The sequence below is a fragment of the Harpia harpyja genome, chromosome 5, assembly GCF_026419915.1.
Source record: "Harpia harpyja isolate bHarHar1 chromosome 5, bHarHar1 primary haplotype, whole genome shotgun sequence".
Taxonomy (NCBI): Eukaryota; Metazoa; Chordata; class Aves; order Accipitriformes; family Accipitridae; genus Harpia; species Harpia harpyja.
In genome coordinates, this window is record NC_068944.1 from 69,716,267 (window position 1) to 69,740,157 (window position 23,891).

Genomic DNA, 23,891 nt, shown 5'->3' on the forward strand with positions numbered 1-23,891 from the left:
TGAAGACATTTTACAACAGAGTAAGTCTAGCCTCAAAATTATCCACAACACTTCTTTCATGTGCTTTTTGTTTTCATATTTAGTTTGCAGAAACACTGCTGTAAAATACATATTACTCGTGTTAAAAAGATGTGCTTCTATATGAAATTGAATTTCTAATAGGCAATTAGTCTATTTAGCCCGATGTCATGTAATAGTAACACAACTACTTTTAATTACGGGTTTAGCACAAGAGACCCTTGAGATTTATTGGCTGAAGTACATGTAGGATTTTAAGAATGCTCTGAGTCTAATTAGGCAGTCTTACGCAACTTTTTCTTGAATCTCACTTAAAATTCTGTGTAGAAAAGTGGGGATTAACTTCAAATCACAATGGATAGAGAACAGTAGTTAGTTGTTCAGAAATTAAAGGCCCATGAATTTAACCTTACAAAAGTAATCTTTTTTGTAAATCCACCTAGAATGAGGCAAGTTTTAAGCTATCCTACTTCAGAATACTTTTGCAGTTTGTGAGAAGCAAAGCTGTGCTGGAGAATGGCTTTATTGGACTTACTGTTCTCCCCATCAATTCAGACTATTGAAGAGAGAGATATTTTTTTTTAATGCGCTCTGGATGAAATTTTTATATATTTTTTAGTTGGCATTTATACAGAGGCCTTTAGGTTAACTCTATAATAAGAAATTAAACAATACAAGGAAATGTTCCTGGGCACTGCCATTGGGTATTGTTAAATTGACAGAGTGGCCCTATGAATCATTTGGGAGAACATGCAGGAGTTAGCACGTCTCAGGGACCATTTCCAATGGTAGTTTGAGTGCAGACACCCTCTTTTATGGAACAAGGAATATTAATACAATGGAAAAGGGCTGTGCTGTGCTAACAGGCTTCTGCGCTGGAAAATACTCTTAAACATCCCAGATCAGGCTTTTGTAGCAGACAGACATTTACACTCAGAATTGTGATCCTGAAGAGCATTGACTGGATTCTGCCTAATACTTGCTCTACCTAAACTCGTTTAGTGTTTTCTTTCTTAGTACTTACTCTCACTTTAGACAATTCCCAACCCTTAGATTTGTATCTTTGCGTATGTTAAAAATCATTGGGAATATTATATGGTTTATCATGAATCTGGGATGTTCAGTTCTTATTTGTTGCATATTTTTCCTATATGGGCTTTATGTCTTGATAAAGATATGTCAAAGTACATTGTATTCCATCAAACTTAAATCTGGGCACAAAGTGCATTTCATCTCCTGCTTCCCCTACTCACTCATTCCTCATTTCCTCAAAAAGAAGATAAAAAGGAAGAAAATTACTAGAATTTTTAGGTGTTGCCTTCTTTTTGATCTCCTATGGAAAGAACAGAGTCTGTAGGTACCTGCACAACTTAGAAAGTTATTGTAGTATTGTAATAAAGTGTATAATATTGTGTTATTCATCACAGCAACATTCCTCTCTCATTGCCTCACTCAAATTAGGATTGAGAAATGCTGGTATTAATCAGCCTGATGCTTTTGAAGGGAAAATCTTTAAGCAAGTTGAACATGCAGGACAATGTCTAAAGGCATTTGTGGTTGCTGCTTCCTTTGATGCAGTGGTCCCATTTGCCTTTATGTGAACAGAAACTGCCTGAAATCAGCATGTTTGGCATGCAGCAGCCTAGAGGTTGCCAACCAGAAGTGCTGTGGAGAAAACACCCTGCTTTAGGTTGCTTTTACTCAATGCATTTGTTGTTTTAAATCTTAATTTGTCATACTTCACTCTCCCTGTGCACTGTGTATGGATTCTTGAAATACCCAGTTTCTCAGTTCCTCCTCGAGGATATCAGCCTAAAGCTCTGAGGCCCCTAAATCCTGGTTATGATCTAGGTCTATGTGAAAGGATTCTTGCAAGTGGTCCATGAACCAAAGAAGTTACCACTGGTGCTTAACCACAAATTTTTCTCATTTCCTCAAATCTTTTGTATTTCTCTATGAACATACAAAACTACTCTAAAGCATGGGAGTTTTATTATTTACTGTTTGTTATTCCCTTTCTTCATTTTGGCTTTATGCTTACTCAAGTGCACCAATGCAGTCAGATGCCACTGGAATTGTACATGTACCTAAGATAAATGAAGTCCCATTTGTTCCTTAAGTTTCTATTAGAAAATGCAATATAACTTGCATATTGCTGAATAGAATATTGCACATGTTCTTTAAGAATGCTAGGCAGTGTCAGGTGTGGGCTTTCTTTAGTCAGATTCTGCATATGGTTTATTAAATTGTTAAAGGTCATATGCTCAAGTGGATAAAAAGGCAGTTGGTATTTTGAAGTAATTATTGTCACATCCTGTAATTGCAAGTGATACAGGGAATGGTTAAAGCAAATGTTTGCATTACCTGTTGGCCGTGATAAAATACGGCTAAAAGGAACATTGCCATCAGCAGTAAAGATGCCTCCTTTGTACCCAGGAAGTCTGTGCTGGAAAAAAAATCCAAAGTAAAATACAGTTATTGATTTGTCAATGTTGCACTTGTTCAGAAGTTTCATTTCATAATGCACCCTGGTACTTTTTGTTGTTCTTTAAAAAAATCCCCTGTATCTGAAAATTTAACTTAGCAATAATTAGTTCAAGAGAACAGGAGTGTAATTGGAGTGCTCACTGTTTGGAGACAAATGTATTAAATAACTAAATTGTAGCCTACAGTAGGTCCACAGAAGGTGATGATCTTTCTCTTTCAAATGCGTGTCAGTCAGTCTCTTTTCCTGGGAGCCTGGTAAATAACCATGAACACCACAGCCCCTGTGCAGGACAGGAGGTGACATCTGGATGGGGAAAGGTTGAGGCTGGAGCTGGGAAAGAGAAACTTCCAGATTGTGAAAGTAAAAGCCCAGTGCATGGGCCTAGAGATAAAAGATGAACCCCAAGGCAGGTACTGAAAGTTAAATATCCCCAAATTGTGAGAAAGGTTTGGAGAAGATGACAGGTGAGTTAAGGAAGAAGATGTGGATCAAAGGGGAATTAAAAAAATAGCAAACTAACTAGGACTGGTTTTACTGAGCCACAAAGAGAAGCACAGAGAAGAAATGTCCGCCTCTGGCAGGGGAAGTAAAGGAAACTCTTGCAGACAGTAGGGAAGCAAAGAAGAGGAGCCAGGAAGGTACTGGCTGTATGAAATCTGCTGTATGAAATCACTGAGGTGCTGTGCGTGCAGCATGAAGAAAGTGTGACAAAATAAGGTGGAAAGGGGTCCAAAGCGATTAAATGGGGTTTCAAATATGAGGAGAAATTACAGTTATGTGGAAAGATGACAAAACTGAAGAAAATTAGTATCTCTGTAATACCAGGAGGTTTTGGAAAGACATGTTTCCCAGGGGAAAAGACATAAAAGAAGAGGTTGTGGAACTGGTAGGGCCAATCTTATAGTAAATCAAAAGGGAGAAAGAACTAAATTTGGAGGCGAATTGAACATGGATACTTGGCAATTATTGTGTTGAAGGGAGATGAGGAAAGATGAGAAAATAGCTAAGAGGTGCTTAAAGCTTGAAGTTGTGAAAAAAGTTAATAAAGGAGTAAACAAGGAGAAGAAGTTGGAAGACACTTTGGGACAATCTTCTGTCTACTTTGAGATCTAAGAATAAAGTCAAGACCCTGAATCTATTTTCCATAGTAATTTTGAAAAAAAGAGCAGGTGATATTTGTCAGAGAAGGACTCCTACGACGGAGAAATTAGAGAGAGAAAGAGCAGAGCTTGATGGAGACTAAAACGAAAGGAAACTTTCTTGTGAGAGAGCTAACTGAACTGACTTTGTGGGTCTCATGAAGAATTTACTGTGAGGAAATGTACCACTATGGAATGAATCATCTATATAGAGCAAAAGACAGGAAGGAAACATCTTTGACATCTGCAAATATTTTGGCATTCAAATGTTTCCCTTTTTGAAGTTGTCTGAAATACAAGCTCCCAAAGATTTCATTCCAGAAGGACCCCTTGTACACTGGCTAAAGGCAACAGCCTCAAAGGTCTTAGTTATGAACTCATCTGTTATTGGATATTGTGGTAATGCAGCTATAGCCGCAAATATATGAGCCAGATGAGTTTTGTAGGGACTTGCAAAACCTTTTATTCAACTAATTGGTATAACTAAGAAAACAGATACATTTCTGGGCACACAGCTTTGAACCTCATGCTTCCTAATGTCAGAGCTGAAGTTCAGATCCTTGTCCTGAGTGCTCAGCATCTCAGCTGAGCTCCCTATGTCCTGGACTGTTGGGAACAGGAAATAAATAGAAACTAGTCTAAATTCTGTACGATTTTCACACAAGGGAGAATCTTTCTTTGTTGTGCTTGATTAGTGACAAAAATTAAAGACAATTATTATGTTTTCTACCTATAGTTACTTAGCCAAAGTACTGCTTACTGCCATTTGTCATATTTTCTGGAGTCTGCTGTGAATATGCTATATGTCATATTAGTCTGTAGGATGATAACTAGCATTAGGAAAAGGAATTGCATCCCAAATCTTTAGTACCTTGCTACTGTAGGAAGCTAGCAAGGAAAGATATGTTTGCAGAGCCTTACTATGTGTAAAGATGTGGCTGTTGTGAGAACTAATTGCACTGCAAATCCATGCTTTTCTGTCATTCTGAGGATCTTCATCTGGCACGCGCTTACAAGCACAAGCAACTGCAATACTAAATTGGTCAAGTATTAAAGATTGAAGAAGTGTTTTTCTCAATGAGCTAAATCACTGATGCTCTAGATTCAGTTATTGCAACACTTAGGGCACTGAGTCTGCAAATTACTGTGGCTATTCTGTCCTCTTCGACTCCTTTTGCTGGGAGGGAAGCCTGGGAGGCAGAGTCTGTCCTTCAGATGCACTCCTACAAAATGGGATCATCCCTGTATTCCTTATATCTTTCACATCTACATGTTATAGTTTGGGTTTTACTCAGTTAAAAACATGCCCCTAAAAAACCAATTGTTCACTCCTGTTTTCTTAAATTGAGGTTAGAGTTTCAATCAGTATCTCTGGAGTTTTCAAGAATAGAAGTAACCAATGTATATGCACTGTAATGCATATTTTTAGCAATATGGATGTATTATGGGAGACATAAAAGACAAACCCTGCTCATAATGTCCTCATGAAATGAACATTTTAATAAAAAGGCCTGAGAAAGAATCACATTATAAATCTTTTTGGATTAGTCATTGCCTCTTGCAACCATCACTCCATACTTAACTATGGTGCTATCCAATACGCATACACTCTGGCAAGACTTGACCCATTACCTTATTAAAAAGCAGTTCCTAAAGGGGGCTGTGAACACTTACTCTCCATTGTGGTTAAAGTTGTCATATTGCAGAAAAAGGGAAGCATAAATGGTCTCAGTCAGCAGAGAATAGATCGCAATCATGATGAGAAGTACTGCCAACTTCAGGACAGAGTTGAGACGGAGAAAGACTGCACAAGTCACCATTGCCAGCACACCAGTGAAGACAAAGTACTGAATAGAAAACAGCACTGGTTACCTTCAGTGATCAGTGACTACATGTTAATTCCATAAGTATCTACATAAATGATCAAGTGATCAGAAGTATAAAAAAACCTGCTCTGGATTTCAGTGCTCGGCTGTCTTCTTAGGGTACAGGGCACTTTTTGAAAATAAGGGTTTTGCTAGAATAGAATGTGAAATTACAAATTCTCTATTTTGCATGACACTTCCATGTTAGTGGAAATTCTCCACTGTGCCTTTATGGTATTTTCATTGTATTAGAAGGGAAAGGGCATCCTGTCTAGTTAAAAGAAGAAAGGGAGAGATGCTGCATGTAGTATTTTGCTAATGAAAAGTCAACTGAGAGAAAATAATATACATTCCTTTGGATTCTGAACTTCTGCAAGACCCACATTAATCAGGATGGGAGAATCATATTCCTGCTTTAATCGTTTTCCCATGCTATTTGAAGAAACGATAAAGCCACAGGTTTGGGTGGTTTGGTGGTTTTTTTTTTTTTGTATTTTTATTTTTAATATTGCAGGTCTTGTTTAGTTACGTTACTCTCTTAAAAGGTGGTGCCTGGAAGTTTTATTCATATCTCATTTTCTAACCTCTTCATTGTCTCATTTTTCTCAATGATTAGTCATCTGTCAAATGCAATCCATGCAGCTGATACCGGATATAGAGAGACAATCATGGCCGTGAGCTGTTCAGATTTAAAATAGCAACATCAACACCCACAGTCCAAATGTAGTTTCAATTAACTCCTATCATACAGCTTTAGGAGAAATAGCATTCATTTTCCTGAGTAGAGTTTTTCTTTAGTACAGTTCCTCTGTAGGAAAGTCTGCATCCCTACAATTTGCAGCATACTCCTGGCAGTATCTTGACACCGCCATATGACTTTCTAAGCAACATACTTTTTTTATCTACACATGACCAAACCATTGACTTTTTTGCCTCCTTGCTCATCATAGAGAGGATTCTTTTTTCTCCAAATGCAAATTTAAAATAACTACAGCAGAATGACTGCTGGTTTTGCTATGTAAACTCCATTAGCTTCATCTGAATAAAGAAGTAGTGTGTTTTTTTGCACTAGGTTCGTTGAATCATTGCTGGATGTGTTTCCAACAAGGAAAGGTTCTGTATGCAGTTTAAAGGTTGAAACTTGGTTGTAATGCCCCATTAGACCATAAGATTAATTCCTTCTGTAACCCGCCTCTGATTTTTCTATTAGCATATACATAGATGCAAAGGTTCAGCTTCACAATGCTGTTGGGGCACCTGATTCCACCACCAGTACACAGGTCATTGATTCCAGGCAGTGGCTGCCATGTAACCTTTGTGGATCCATGCCTCAGATTCAAAAGTACCCTCAGAAATACCTCAGGATAGGAACAGATGTCTGTAAAAGATGCAGATGAATTGAACGTCTGGTTCTTCAGGGCTACTGGTTTGTCAAAATCACACCATAGCTGTGAAAAAAGAAAACAAAATCAGGGCTATATTGTGCACTGGTGACTAAGTGCTTGTGTGTCTGGCTGGCTGGGTTCAGCGATGGAACTGGCTGACCTGCTGCTCTCCATGCCAGCTCCCTAACTGGCACAAAGGACTAAATGGACAGGAGGAAGACATACTGTGGAGATGAAATGGAAAAGGGGAAGCTATGCATGCTACAGACATTCAACATCTGAGTAGCCTTCCTACACTCTTGTTGCCGAAGGGGAAAGATGAGCTCCTCTGGGAGTTTCAGAGGACTGATATTGGACTCTTAAGAATTACCCTCTCAAAATGTTTATATTTTGCTATAAACTGTAGAGAATATTATTAAATTGGGAGCATAAAATCAGATTGCGTGTGTGCACTTGTTTGCAAGCACTTTTCTTCTGCTACGTTGCTATGAACAGTGTTTTCCTTCTAGATGTGGGACAAAATCCCATGGCATCATGCAAAATTGGCTTGTGCCAAAACATAATGTGGTCCCAGAACTGCAACTCTGATGCCTAGAATGGAAGGGAATGAAAATTCATTCATGATATAATGGCTTTGAGAATGTAATACTGCCTTTTGCTGTTACGACCTGCATTCATTTTAATGGTATTTCAAACCAAGTGTATTAAATATAAACAAAACAGCAGTGTTGAGTTGCAATACATCATGGTCTTAGAACACAGGAAAAAATCGTTAGTGGTTTCATATTTTGACAGTTAAAGCAGATGGAGTCTCCTGTTACATATATTAATCCAATCTGAATGTTTATACTAGGTCATTTCATCAACCTGGTATGTAAAAGCTAGTTACCCTGTCTGTCTTTCCAACAGAGTTAGAGAGTTTGTTTAATGAGGTCCGATTTCTTATAATTAAATTCTAATGAATTTCGAACTTGGAACTTTCTTGTTTGTTCTTTCAGCAATTCAGTCATCTCTGCAATGCAGCAACATTATCTAGGCTGTCTGTGCAGTCCTCCATGACAAGAGATAGTTAATGGTACCTTCTGAAAGTTTATGAGGTGTACAGCACCTCTGTGCAGGGCAGAGTGCCATGAGAACCACTCTGAGTGTCTTTTTAAAAGACCTTCCGGATCAGAAACTTTATTCTAATTTTATAACAGTAAGAATGCACTTGATGTAAAAAGAACCACAAGACTCATTTGCGGCACTTGTGGAACCAAAGCCTTATGGCTCTTGTTAAAAAGTATCTGAGCCTTAGTCCCCTCCAACTGGGTGCATTTGAACTCAGTGGATGCGTATCGCATTACCTGTTCTTAAATGCATTCGGGTCCCTCCTGAGCAAACTACTATTATGGCAGAATTTTGACATTTGAAATAATGAGGTTGCATGAATGTTGTCATTTCCTGTAGAGGTCAGGACTCAGTTATTTAAGTCATTGCCATTCTAAATATATGACAATAAATATAACTGTTTACTGCTTTATAGAAACCTACTGGGATGACAGTAAAAAGAATTATATTTCTTTTGACTGTTTTTGGATTAGCCATCCCACAAGATTGCAGTGGACACAATCTTAAAAATTAATCCACAACAAGTCTGGGGAAGATCTCCTTATCATCATATCCATAGCAAATTGGGTATGGATAGCCCGTCAGAGATCTTGTTTCAAGAGCAAGATTAATTCTACCAAAATCTTTCCTGACAGATATTTGTTAAACATCATTTAGAAAAATCTAAATTCTACAATACTCCTTAGTGATCTATACTGTAATGTAACACTGTCCTTATCTTCAGGAAATTTTCAGCCCTATTGAACTTCCTGTCATTTACTGTATTTATATTTTTTCTGTAAGGATAGAAATCAGTGGCTGCATTCTTCTTTCTCTGACTAACTCTTCTATCAGCGACTGCATGGTATCATTAAAAAACCCAGACAGATGCTGAGTCCTCACACATTGGCAACTTGAATTCAATCATGGAAGAATGACAACAATAGAGCATAATAAATTCTCATATCTGTTAGTGAAAGATGAGGCAAACCCTTGAAGTATCAGACTTCAACATACTTACTCCAGTGACACAATCATCATTATTATTAATTATTACAGGATAATTATTTTTGCTGTTGTGTTGTTGTAGTTGCTATTGTTATTACTGTCACTAAACACTTTCCTGTTCTCATCTAGAAGGAAATAAATATTTGCAAAGAATGAAGTTCAGGTGAAAAAGCACTGCTACATTCATAGCCAAAAGGTGCCCTACGAGAGGAAAGTGTGATGCAAATGTTACTTTTAATCTATGAGTGAGATATTTACCTTCTTCTTGGCTCAGGATTCAACACCTGCCAGGTTGTCTGACATGATAATCTGCCTAATTCATGCAAAGCTGTCTCAAATTTCTGAAGACATCAGGATAATCAGGGCTGTATGGTATTTGCATACAAGACCCCACTCTTTTACCCTGTGACATTGTGTAGAGTCAGGCCCACAGTATTGCATGACCAATTTTTTTATCTAACCACAGCTGCTAAGCAAAGCTTGGTACATGCCTTTCATCACAGATATGCTGATAAACTTTACTTTAGATTTGTCACACTTTAAAGTCTTAGTGGAGATGTGTAAATTAGGAGCCAAATCAGACTAAACTTGCTGTGTGGGCAGTGGAGAGAGAAAAATCTCTTTACTGGGACCAGTATGATCAAAAGAAATCTTTGGGCATGCCTGTTTTTCTGCACTGACTATAAAGCAAGCTGAGAAAGCCTATGCCCATGGTTTGATAAGGTGAATCTAGGCCGAAAGGGTTTGTCAAACTACTAAATAAGCAAGGCAAAATATGTTTAGAATTTATGCTTTTTATCTTCTTTTCACATGCTGTGGTTACTGGCTCAGCTTGACCTGCTCTGTCCTTTCTTTGAAGGTATTTTCTGGGTTCGTTGACACTTATCATTTTTTTAGTAATCTAGTTAATGGGAGAACTGTGAGATGAGGAATTTAATATCTATAAGGTTTATGTGGATTGACAGTCTTTAAGAAAGTATATCAGCATGTCAGAAAATTACAAATGGTCCTCAAAGGGTGGATACATTGAACAGAAAGTAGCAAAAGGGTTTTAAAAATAGATGATACTCATGAGGGAGAAATAATCAGATATTTCAGAAATACATAGTTTAAGCAACAGATTGAATTTCCTGAAGCTGTGGTACTTTTTGCCTTTTTTTAATATTTAAATCATATCTGGCTTATAAACACATTAGTTAGCAAGTCCTGTAGCAAGCTTAATAATTCATAAATCATCTTTTCCTGTATAATATTTCCTGGTTCCCTATAAGCTTACAATATTGATGATAGCTCCAAGAAAATTAATCAGAATGGATGCAAATATAATGACATTCCTGGCCAGGTAGGTCTCATTAATCCAGCAGCAAGTTTTCCGGAGCATTAAGGGTAAACATTTGTAATCCTCTGCTGTAGTGATTAGCACAAGAGCGGAGTGCAGCATAATCAGAATAGAAAACTGAATAACCATTGGTATCACCCTGGGAAGAAAAGAAAAAGAGAACGCAGCATTAAACCTCAATACAATACCACTGCCAATAAAAATAAATGTGTAAATAGTTAAGACCAGGAGAAATCAGTTGTCATAAATCTGAGACAATTAGTCCAGGAAAAAAACCAGAGAAAACAAAGATTTGTTCATGTTCCATAGGTCTGCCATTGCTTCGCATGGTTTCTTGCTGAGAAACTGCTGTTGAAGAAGTAAGCCAGGGAATTCACTGCCAGTGCCTCTATCTGTCTAGATAGAGTCTGAGTGGCAGGCATGTCCTTTCTTTTGGGACTCAGTTGTCCCTTAAGTTTATTTCAGAGCAAATCTATTCAGCCTGTAGGATCCTGATGCCACTTCTGCATAAGATGGTTCCCACTCTAGTAGACTAGTTTGGGGGCAGTTTAGTACAGTGTTATTTTGTATACAACACATCACAGGTGTCTCAAACTCATACTATATTGAGGGTCATAGACTCTAAGGTGAGTACAATAATGCAGCCTGATTTCTGGTGTAAGTCAGGATATAGTAATTACAGAAATGCAAGATTCCCCTCATTTTAGTTAGTAGTGGGTCAACTGCAGCTAAGAATCTCACTGGTTTCTAAAAAAGCAAAAGCATTACTGTTTTCATGGAAGCCCTTTAAAATATAAAGCAGATGAAAAGGTGTTCTATGATACAAACATGTTTAAATAAAACATGTTGTTTGGCATAGCCTATAAACTTTGTTCTTGCAGATGTGATCCTTAACCAAGTACTGTTAAGTGCATACACAGAATAGACAGCTCAATTCCTTTGAATAAACTGTTAAAAGCCATAATTTCTTCTAGTCCAACTTTCATTATAGTTTTCTAAATTTATTCCTTTTTCTTGCTTAAATCTGGGAACTGAAGTCAATCAAGTAACCGAGAAGGTTCATAAATGCAGTAAATTGTTTACTTTGCTGAGAAGAAAGCACCCAGCACTTACAAGTCAAGTTTTTGTCCCCATTTGTGTCTATTATTGTCCTTCTGTGTCTCTTTTCACAAAGATCAAACCCATGCAAAATAAAAGTAACTCCACTGCTCCTGGAAACCTCTCCCCTCTTCACTCTGCTTTCCCATTGCCTTTTTCCTATAAGGAGAATGATTAAACTTGAGGCTTTGAATTAAGTAATTAAATTTTCTAATAACCTAGTTGTACATGTGCCAGTACACTACAGTGATTTAATCATAATGTCTCACAGAAAAAAAATCTTTGAAACTGGACTATCAGGGTGCTCCAGGCAGACTTCTGCACTTGCAGGTGCCTGAATAGAGGCAAGCTCTACCCTGCTCATTAAGCCTTCTGTGAACATATGTTTTGTCTTATTGAAAACGTGGTTTCAGATTTTGCTACACATCACCTATCTTTCTTATCTTTGCGTAGGGCACAATGCTATTTGTACATTTGGGCCCTACAGCAAGACAAATGTAAGGGTGTAAGTTGGAAATAGAAATGAAAACAACATAGCTTTTCTTTTCTCATTTTTCAGTAGGTCAGCCAGATCCACTCCCTGAATCTCAATGGACTATATCTCAATCTAACTGAAATTCTCCTCAATTTCAGGCTATTCAAATTTGGCTTTAGAAGAGCAAATTCTAAACTCATACAGATCTGAATTCAAATACTTGGTTTGAGCCTATTAACTAAAGCTTTCGCTCTAAAAAATTTCACCATAAGCTAATAGGTATTTAATCAAAGGGAAGAGGAAACCACACTGAGATAATGGCAGGAGAGGATACATGGACATAGCAGGAGAAGCTTGAGAATCAGTCTGTGAAGGAACTGCCATTCCTTAGCTCTGGCCATATTTGTAGCTGATGGACAGAGTCCAAAATATTTGCACTAAGGAGACACCAAAGATGCACTGGGTAGTTTATACGAAAACTGTAAGTACATCTTCCTCACAGTACTCATGTTTGTAGAAAATACCTTGAGAAAACAGGATAAATGAAAATGTTTATGTTCAAAAGGAAATATGTTTTTTTGAAAAAATTAGGCATAAGTCAGGGTATATGTGGGAAAATGTTGGTCATATTGAGGGAAAAGCCATAAATAACATATGAGGTACCGGTGTCAAACTGAAAGAGATTTAATTGCAAAACTGTACTCCTGTATGCTTTAGCAGGCTTAATTTTAAATATTATCTTTCACAAGAATGTTCTGATTTTTAATGCCTTAATTCATCTGTGATGATAGAGATTCATACACATTAAATCTGATGGTGTTTTAAAGACAATATTTGCATAAATATTATTCCTTTCTGATCATCCAAACAGACTTGCTGGGACAATGACTCCTTTAAAGTATTAAGACAGAATAACATACAATTTACTTCAAACTTTCTTGTCTATCACCTACTAAAATTAATAAAGCTAACACAGAGGTATGATCAAGGTATAAGATTTTGAAAACAGCATGCAAGCCTCAGAATAATTTACTGTAATTCAGCTATGTCTTATATGTACAGCTCCTACTCTCAGAACCTCAAAATTAATGAGACTTGCAGTGTAGGAGTCCAGAAAAGAAAATGAGTTAAACAGATAACAAACAGAAAATGAGGCTGTAGTTAGCAGAGTTTTTCTTTTGGAACATGTCTGAACTTCTATGAGTAAGATATATATGCATAAGATGGTATTTTTTTGTAGTACCAAATTATATTACAAAACATTTTGAAAGAAAATGTGAAAAATATCAAAATGGAAGTTCCGTTCCCTAATGAACTGAAATAAGATGAATTACGCATTAACTTCCCTTGAAATCTGCCATGTGGTAATAGTAGCTTTGACACTGTTCTGATGATGTACCATTGGTATGAAATGTTATATTACACTTGGGTCAGCATTTCACTCCAACAAGCTTTGTCAGAGTTTTGTGTGTGACTTGAATACAGGACACAGTGGAGCTTCCCAAAAAAGTCCCATCCTCTCCAGCGACCTCACCCAGAAATAAAGTTTTCTTTTGAAAGAAGAAACAATGTGGCCAGTAAAAACAAACTGTATTATGAAGGGAAGACTGAACAATGAGGAAACAAAGACTGGAGCAGGAGCCACAGATTTCATCCTGTGCGCCTAAAAGTTTTGTGGGAAGTCTCAGAACTTGCTGAATGAAAGTCCCAAGGCTACCAAGTAGAGACACAATAAACAATGCCTTGAGAGCAGCTTCTCTCTGTGAAAATACACAGAAAGCCAAGGAGAGACAGTCAATAAAGGCAGGGAAAAGTTGGACATTATGTTCATGGAGAACTAGTCAAGGGAGTCAAGAAGGCTCTTCAAGAAAGCTGTGTAGTTTAGGATACAATTCATCTCACTGCACAGCAGTCTCTTAGATTTATTCAGGTCCACTGATTGACCCGTTCTCTAGTGGCTATACTTAGAACCTAGGGTATAGATACTGACAATTAGCTATGTGAGATGAATTCCTTGTTTCCCACACTACAGCAGTATTCTGCAATAGCCTTCTTGCTTTCCAAAGCCAAATGACTGAGATCCTCTTTGGAACTGATAGTTTCTATCTATATCTCAGATATATATAGACAGTCTATATATGCAGATGTAGCCTACTAATTCTGCAGACCTAGCGTGATCCAGCTCTAAATGAAACTAAATTAAGGCTGTCAAAAAGATTAGGGTCAAGCCTCATGAGGTCAGACCTGAGGACGCTAAACATGAGTTCTTATTTTGGATTGCCAAACTCTACATGTAAGACCCAGCACTATTGAATTAAGGTACTATAAAGGGAGCATCTAGGGACCTAAGTCTGGGATATGAATCCAAAATGCAACATAACCTGCTTAGGTGCCTGAGAAACCATGGCCTTGTATTTGTTCATAATAAATATATAGGCTGTGAAAATTCTTCCACTGTAGCTGTTCAGTTGAACATTGATGTGTTTGTCTCTTGTCTAAGACTGCTTGAGATAAAAACAAAACTGAAGTCTGCACACCTATGACCTCCTAGAGGATCAATCCAGTATCTGTGCTAAGATTTTGTTGGCAGCATGCTGATAGGAACAAGTACAGCAGAAGACGTAGCCAAGGTTAGAGGGATAGAAACAAAGAGCCATAATACTCTTCTGTCCATGAACTTCTCCCAGAACTAGGACACCTGGGTTGGATCCCCTCTTGATCCAAGAAGAGATTCAAGACCATATACTTTTCTTTCTAGGGGCTGCCTTACTGTCAAGGTCAAATGAAGTTTTAAATGGAGCTTTTGCCTTCCCTCTTCCTTGTGTACAGTCACAAATCAAGAGTTGAACCAGAAGGAAAACTTACGTAAAACAGATGATGTAGATGTTTAAATGAACAACATTTTGAAACCTGGTTTTCTCCCCTCACAGGAATAACCCATTGAAAAACTAACAGAAATAAGAGTAGTTCAGCAGTCTACTCTAGTATGATCTATTGCCCATGTGAGCATATAGAAAGTTCATTGCAGGAAATTAATCAAACTCCCAGGCCTCTCAGATGGAGAAGATGAATCACTGCAAGGTTGGCAATGTAACTTAATGGCTTCATAGAGGATAATTACAGCAGAAATATGGCATTAATTTATGTCAGAGAAATTTCCCCAACTCAATATTTCAAAGAATGAAAACTATTGCAAAGATTTTTAAATTCAGTGATGTGCCTGCCCTGTCAGGGAAAAGTATGAATGGATCAAATATTTATCCTACAGGAGACAGATATAAACTGAGATAAAATTCTGAAACTCCGATACACAGTAGATGCAATAATGAAAGATGATTCCCTTCTTTAACACACAAAGACAACCTATGTGAGAAAATCCCTGAAGATCCTTAGTAAGATATGTTTTATGAAGATTTGAATAATGTTTTCTTTCACCGAATTTCCAGAAATCCCCAAAAGACTCAGCTCAGAAAAATATTCAAACATATACTTAAGCAAACACAAAATTCCATCGTTGTTCAACAGAACTCTGAAGCATTCATTGAAAGACACTTAAGTGTGGTGTTAGGAAATGGGTAAGTCACCATGAGGAGTGTGAACTATAGTTTGTTAATTGTTCCATGGAAATGATGTCCATGCTTTTCCACTGTAGTAGTTTACTTCTCTGATATCTACAAGAGGTATAACAGATGAGCATGAAGTTATCTCCAAGACTCTCTGAATCCAAATCCTGCCTAACTTTGTGATAGCATGTTCATGTGCTCATACCTTGAATTGTTTTTAGAACTGGAATTTAGGAAATCTGAACTTCCAGATTATTTCCTCATTCAATACATTTAAGCATATTGAAACCTTCTCACTCAAAACCCCTCATCCTGTTATTTTAGGGTTGCTCAGCTGTTGACCTCCGCTCATTTAACAGGCATGTTTTTTAAGACTGAAACACATTTTTTGAAGCAGAGTATCAGAACTTGAAAAATGAAGACCAAAATGTCCCTTCTCAAATCTTGACTGTGATCTGCAGTTCCTCAAAGAACATAAGAACTGCCATAAAGCATCCATGTGGCTCCAAATCTTCTCTCACAAAGGGGATAGTGGTAAATATCCTTTCCCTAAATATCTTCCCAGGTTCCACCAATCAACCTTTAAGGGCACTCTTGAGGCCAAGGTTCCATATTTTCGTTTAAAAACCTCTACTGATCTTATCTTGTAGGAATTTATCTAATCTTTATTTGAACATATTTATATTTACAGCCTCTTTAACACTCAGTGACAAAAAAGTCCCCACAGCATTTCTGAAGCGCGGGGGAAAGCACAAGACTACTGTACAAGTCGGGAAACCAAGAAGTGAAACAGCTGCAGGCAATGTGCTTATATGACTCCTTCTCCCCTAATTGCAATGGCACTAGACACCCTCACGAGAATTAATAGAGATGAATCTGTGCAGATAGGAAAAAAGTCATGGGTTTTTTTGCTGGTATAGCAGTGATTGATATAGCAGCAGAAATCTTTTTGGAAAACAGGTTCCATTAATAAGAACCATAAATCTTCTTCCACATACTAAGAAAAAAGTAAAAAGAACACTACCAGAAGTGAAGAATTTTGGATGTGTATTGGGAGAAGAACTTTAAAAAAGCAAACAAACTTATTCGTACTAGAGCAATATAGCACATAAGGAACAGCAGAAGGTCAGGTACTACTCTGGGTACTTTCCCAGCTGAGAGCTACAAAATACATGGGACGCCACTGCTGCAGAGTACCATTGCCTGCCTGCTTCTAACCACCATTTTGGTATTCTCAGACATAAACGTGGTGAGCCAGGTCTTCCAGAGATGATCCAAGAAATATTGCTGCATGACTGTAACACAATAAATGTCTTATTTCTTATACAAATATGGTATTTTCAAGGTTATTCTACAGTCATCCATAAGTTAAGGTTCATCTCAGTGTTAGAAACCACCTGAGAACTATGTTCATCTGGGCATTTCCATTTTAACACTTGCTCTGCCAAAGACCAAATGGGACCTGGGACATGTTTTAGTGGCAGTCATGTGTTGCTGGCTCTGCTATGATGCTAGAAAACTGACCTTAGTCCTTGTACACACTCTTGTGTTCTCACTATTAAATAGTAGACAAAAATGCCAATTGATGGGTTTGACTGTGTGAAACATTTGGACACAGAAGTCTCAGCTATGTCACATTTTCATCACCTTGATAGGAAGTTGTTGCTTGGTCAGCCTCAGATAAAAGCAGAAGTGAGAAAAGATCTACCAGACCACCTCCTTCCTTCTTCATGGCACAAGATTGCTTTCCCCAGCTGGGTAATACATATCATCAGCAACAAAACACAACAGTACAATTTTCTTATGTAGCACGTAATAAACAAAACCAAAACAATCACTGATTCCCAAGCTGATTACCAGTCACTTAGCAAAGAGGCAGTTTTGTAAGTCTGGATCATGTTTTACTTCAACACTGCAAGCAGCAGGCCATATTGTGTCAAACTTTTGTAACCCAAAGTTCCCACTTATGTCAGTGGGAGTTCTGCTTAAAAACGTAATGACATAATGTCAGTAGATGCTACTGTCTCACATGAAAACATGTAGCTGCAGATAATGTGATACAAAAGTAGTTAATATCGGGGAAAAAAGTGAAAAAATATTTCTGAACACTTTTGGGGAACAAGCAGATTTTATTGGTTCATTCCACATCACTCCTAGAAATGTTATCCCGCTGTTTCCCCAAGAGCGCCTTCAGATATATAGAGATATAGTTCTGTATTTACCTGGAAGAGGGAAGTAAGCTTTGGATAGCGGTGATAAATACAAGAACAATAAAGGCGCACACCAAGTTTGATTTGAATACTTCATCCCGCATTTGGGAATACTAGAATAAAAAAAAAAAAAGAGTAAATTAGCTGTTAACCCATGTAGTAGTTTCATAAAGACTGATGCATATAGGAGACTTTGGGGAAATTAGCAGGAAGAGCTAATATATCAATAAACCTGAATTTGTTTTTAGAAATGAAACACAACAAATAAATCATTAATAAACTGGTAAAACACTTTATCCAAGAGAGCAAAACTCTGTAATTTGCAATACAATGTTGTTTTACTTGGTTGCCTCTCTTTCAAAATTATTTACTTTAAAAATTTCCAGGTAGATACTAGGGGCTTGTGTTGCTGAGCAGAATACTAAATACTTAATAGCTTAACCAGAGGAACCATGGGTTTCCTCACCTGAAGGCAAACACTGAAGTCATCTGCAACTCTGCATGCATGATATCACAGAGGTGTCTCCATGCTTGCCAAATTGAGGCCATTCTGTTTTCTTTTTTACTTTTATTTTTTAAGAAAAGTACATCATTTGGGACATTCCATGATTATTTGGGATATGGGTCATGATCTCTGTATCCTAACTTACCCAGAGGCTATGCAGAAACTTGGCAATATGGGCATTCTCCAAGGAGAAAATGAAGGTAGTATTATGTAAAAGACCATTGCAGGTGCATTATTATGATGATTTATTGCAGAAATATTTTTCTACAGCATATCAAACCACTGAAAATGCTAGCAGGTTCCCCTTTTATGGGCGTTACCAAGAAAAAGGAGTAATGGATACATCGGTGAATCATGGTGGATCAGTTAAAGTGGAAACCTTACCCAAGTCCTCAGCTGGTATCTATCACTGCTAAGTCAGTTAAGCTCCAATTGTTTACAGCAGATGAAGATTGGTCCATAGACATATTTTTTTGTAAACCTCTTTATCCTATATGGATGCCACTAAATTTTATTCACCTAATAAAAAATCCCACAGATGCCTGCCCCCGTCATTTTTCCTCCTCTGAGCAATAATTCCATTTTATTTAATCTTCTGCGGTTTTGGAGGTGCTAAGAGTTACACATGCAGAACAAAAGGAAATCAGAGTCAAGGAGATATCAGATATCAGAAACTTTCTCCAGCAATTTGGAAATAAAGCAAACTGCAATTATAAATGCCTAGAGAGCATTATAATTGAGAAAAATTAAAACCAATTAAGAAATGTATCAGGAACATACATTGAGAGAGTTCAGCTATGAACTACATTTTATAGCTAATCTGCTCTTGAAGGAAGATCCTATCTAGACTTAGCCTATATTCACTACATGGACCTTAGGTAGGGACTTCATCTTAGTTATAAACAGCTGGTCAAAACAGCCTCAAGCTCCTGAAATGGGAAAAAGGCTTCTCTCTTCCCTGCTCCCATTTGTTATGAGTAAGAGAGGGGGATTATTTGTTGGCACCCCTCATTTTGACTCCTCCTCTGCTGTGATTATACCCTGTGCCTGCTGTTGGCAGAAGTGGTATCACTTTGACATGATTTTCGATAGTGCTCACAGGCAACTCCATTTTGCTGATGGAAGCACACAGGCACTGACCCTGATTTCATGTGCAGGAAAACAGAACTGCATCAGTCTACTTAAATAACGGACGAGGGCTTTTTTTGGTTGCGGTAGAAAAAGAACCAAAGGGAAAAAGAAAGGTACGTTCCTTAAAATATAACCTGAAATTCCAACTGTTTCTTAGGGAAATTATAGCAAACTAATTGAATGAAACACAAACATGGAATTGCCTGCTGTGTTGAGCATTATGTCAAAAGGATGAATGCTGCGGTCTAATCGGTAACAATGTTGTGATGAGAAATTGTTAGCATCTCTGAGGCAGTACAAACACTAATGATAAACGTAGCACTTCTGTAGCAGTCTACCCCTTAATGACTTGGAGAATTAATTGAAGGATAGACTAAGCCTCAAGGCACTTCCACAAGTATGGGGAGGCATGTAGCCAACTAGAGCTACATAGAGTGGTGGGAAGAATCGCGATGTGACCTACTCTGCAATGAAAACCTTAGCTGCAACATCCCACAGACCTACCTGCACTGGCATGACTTGCTCATGGCGTAGCGAAGGCTCGCCCTGCTTCCCATGGGACTTGAGCCACTTGCCCGCGCTGTTGCGGGAGCCAGCTAGCTGAAACTGAGCTTGCGTAAGAAAGGGCAGGTTTTCTCCGCCAAGTAATGCTGCTTATTCCCCACCTCTCCTCTCTTTTCCCAGGGCTCTTTGAAAGGGGAGTACCGGTAATACAACAGGCTTTATATGTTCACCTAGAGAAAGTGTTTGTGTACTGGGGAGGAGGGGGTTTGGTTTTATCCCCACTGCTGCTCTTTGACTCTGGTAGGACCTTATGGTTAAAAAGAGAGACCGTGTTTGTTTTTTTTTTTCTTCAAAGCAATGGTGTTTGTGCCATTGGAAAAGCTGCTGCAGTACAGGGGAGAGGCAGAATATGTATCAGGAAGCCCAAGGCAGAAGAGATGGATGAACTCCTGAGAAGACCAAAGAGTAGACACAGATCCAGTTGTTGACCAACGACAGAAAAGAAGATGCTGAACAGGCCCAGAGTTTGCCAAGTGTTTCTTACAGTCCTTCTTGCCAATGGAAGTTTCTGAGTTGAAGGAAAGAGGCGAGGCCCATGTCTGCAAGGATACAGCATGCAGGAAGGGCAAAGTTTGTTTCCTACTAATTTAATTTCTATTAATCTCACTCATCAGAAATTCTGAAGCAGAAACTCAGGTATTTATGTCCAATATTTGGCCTAAGAAAACCTGTACTATGAAATTCAAAGCCCTTTTGATATCTTAAGTGTGCTCACCTCACAGAAAATATGTAGACACTTCACCTCTAAGCCCAGTCTGATTTATGATCCCAATACAAATATGCAGGAAGACATAGAATATCTTTATATGAATCTTTGCATTGGAAACTTTCCTTAACAAAAACCCTACCAGCATGTAAAATTCCCTGCCCTGTTACTATGCTTTGTCCTGTACAAAAGTACATGGCACTGATATTTCCAAGTCACTGCTAATAATGTGGAGCATCATGATGATATCTTTTAATTATTGGAAATCATCTAAAGTAGTATCAGATTTTCCTTATGAGCTATTATGTATTTGGAAACCCTTAGTGTATTTTTGTGCTACAATTAGAAGTACTCTCCTGTGATGAGTCTTTTGCTCTATCTGCCTACATCCTATTTGTGAAAATAACCTCTAGCAAAATTGAGAGTGAATTAGTCTCTAAATGAGATATCAAATGCTAATGAGTGAAATACAGGTTAGTAATGACTAATCCATTTGGGTAAAGAATCTATAAAATATACCAGCTGTGGATCCTGCACAAATCCTCTGAAAAATGAAGTATCACAAAATTCATGTGGAAATATATATACTGCCTCATGGAGATAACCCATTTGCTAATGCAACCTTCAGCTCCTTGCTGTGGAATCTACAATTATTCTATCACCAAGAAGAACACAGAGCAATAAGATAAGAGAGGAGTGGGAAGATGTACCAATGGCTTAAACTGCTGTGACATACCAGTCGTTTAAATGATTGTAAACCAGGAGATGTGCTAGCTCCCATGGTAGTTTTGGGCATGCTGATTCCAGAAATCATTTTTTTTTTTTACATTTTGAAACCTTAAAGGAAGCAAAATGGCGCTTTCATTGCTAGCATAAATCTGCTGTCTGCAATTGTTTTATAATGAAAAAAACAACGAAACAACCCAGACTGTTTAAACAGAAGTCCAGCATGACATTTCAGATCTATTCAAGTCACCCCAAAAGATTTATGATCCCACAGCATGGTAGTCCTGTTACTAATGCAGGAGGAAGAAATATAGTTTATTGTTCATATGGTTACTCACTTCTCTGGGGTCTGAGGTACAGAGCATTATTAACACAATTCTTATTGAACAAGGTTAACGTAACACTTCTTGATGGGATGTCAGCTATGGTTACTGGTTGTTCTGCCTATTGAATAACTGTAAAGTCTGGGGCGAGAAGTACTTACAGTTAAAAGAAATATTAGGCAGATGCCAGCGCTGCCTGAAAGTGTGATGGCTAAATGTGAGGGCACAAGCTTTTACATAGGAAAGTTACTTTACTTCAGAGCTACCTCTGACTCAAAGCTGCCACGGGTCTGGACAGCTAAGTGGCAGCAAATGAAAACGGCAGTGTGAGATGGGAGGTCCATAGACACAGACTGTCTACTTGCTCAGCAATGCTGCAGGGAGCAGCTCAAGATGCTGATGTAGAAGGTCATGTAAGCAGTTGCAAAATGTTAACGACTAGAAGAAAGCATAATTCCAGACTGATAGGTTAGAGGAGGGGAGAGCAAAGGGAAAAGGCTTCTGAAATAACTTTATAAGGCTCCAATTTAAATCTGAGTTTGTTTTGTTTTGTTTCCTAAATGGGCAGGAAGAAGGGAGAAAATAATAGTAATATAAGATAACATGGAGGAAATAGCTACTTTGTGTAGCAAAATGGTTCACACATTATTTTTTTCATGACTGCCTGTAGACTATTGTTTAACACTAAGTCTACTGGGACAAACATGTAGTTAGTGCACAGGCAGACAAGGAAGGAAGGGACATTTCCCACATTGTCCCATGTGACAATGCCCCTGCCTATAATGATGAGGACACTGATTCATCTTTCCTTAATCTGAATTATCCCTTTGCATCCTGGTGCATTGCCCACCCTTCTCTGAGCACACCTATGGGTGCCCCAGCACCCTGACCACAAGCAAGGAAGTTACTGACCAGCAACTAACCACCTGTTGGAGGTGGATGAACCAGAGCAAGTAAAACAGTGCTGATATTTTTTAAAACTTTACTCCTGTGTAATACTAAACCCCAGCCTGATTTAGAGGACAGAAAGAAGATTCAGTCCAGAAGTTCAGGGACAGGTTGGATGGGGTTTTGAGCCACCTGACCTAGTGGAAGGTGTCCCTGCCTATGGCAGGGGGGGTTGGAACTAGATGATCTTTAAGGTCCCTTCCAACCCAAACCATTCTATGGTTCTATGAATCTATGATCCAGTTTACAGGAAGGATTTTGTGTTTGGGTTGCCTGCACTTACTGGTTGGGACTAGCACATAAGGAAATATTGAATGAAAGTTCCATTTTCTAAGCATTGCAGCACAGGTTGGCATTGGAAATGTCATACTGAGAAGAAAATGTATCAAAATTTCTCAAAATGTTGAATTTTAAATAGACTTTTTGTCATCCAGATGCAATTCAAAACGTTATTAATATTTAAAAACTGACCTATGTGATGTGATGGATTAGAGCATGGGGTTTTTTCTTCCCCTCCTGCTTAAATTGCATTTAAATGAACATCTACCCTTTCTGTATAGATTTTCCTTGTGGCTGCTAATTGTGAAGTCTAAAATGACAAGAAAGTTTATATTCTGAATATAGGATCTGATTCTGGGCAGTGTCCCTTTACTCCAGCCCATGTTCAGGTATCGTTTTTATTAAATAGTAATGTAAGACTAGGTGAACCATTGACTAGCTTGCTCATTCAGCAAGTTGTGATCAGGCTGTTTCCTCTTTTGCACAAAAAATTTCTAATATACCATCCCTCACCTTCTAGGTTAAATGCTATTTTGCCTACACTTTTTTACCTTATCTTTTGACCTTGTGCCTTGAAAAGATTAAAGATTACTCATTACTTTGAGGCCTTCAGATGGTAATTCACAGGATACCAGAAATCTAGGATTTAACTTCCTGGGTCCCTGTCAGCTTTGCACGATGTCTGCACTGAAAGAAATATCTTCATATCTTCTCTTGTAACAGTAGTGGTTAATTTGGCTTTGGGGATTCTACCTTGTGTCTCAGTATCATAAATACCCTCATGGGAAAACTGAATCTTTTCTTTTTTTTTAAATGAACCTTTCCTTTTCCTTCTGCAGGATTGCTTGTGAAATAAGGGCTTAAATATACTTGAAGTAGAATTTTTCTTTTCCAGTGGTTTTCATTAAGCTCTCACCACTGATACCACCTGAGGACTGGTCTCCCATAAGTCAAGTAAAAAACCTCTGTTTTCCAGTGCAGGTTAAAGTGATGATGGAGAAGTGGGCCTCCATGCTTGCAATTCCCCATTAT

At 38.1% G+C, this 23,891-nt stretch overlaps 1 protein-coding gene across 2 annotated transcripts in view; it reads right to left on the bottom strand.

Annotated features, from left to right (window-relative positions):
* Positions 1 to 23,891, bottom strand: part of ADCY8 (adenylate cyclase 8) — a 131,409-nt gene that overhangs the window by 17,940 nt on the left and 89,578 nt on the right. For both annotated transcript variants that reach the window (XM_052788134.1, XM_052788133.1), the window contains 5 exons: positions 17,690 to 17,790; positions 10,269 to 10,470; positions 6,869 to 6,958; positions 5,320 to 5,492; positions 2,383 to 2,464 (listed from right to left, as the gene is read on the bottom strand). In XM_052788134.1, the coding sequence (XP_052644094.1) occupies positions 2,383 to 2,464; positions 5,320 to 5,492; positions 6,869 to 6,958; positions 10,269 to 10,470; positions 17,690 to 17,790 (648 nt within the window). The remainder of the gene's footprint in view (positions 1 to 2,382; positions 2,465 to 5,319; positions 5,493 to 6,868; positions 6,959 to 10,268; positions 10,471 to 17,689; positions 17,791 to 23,891) is intronic.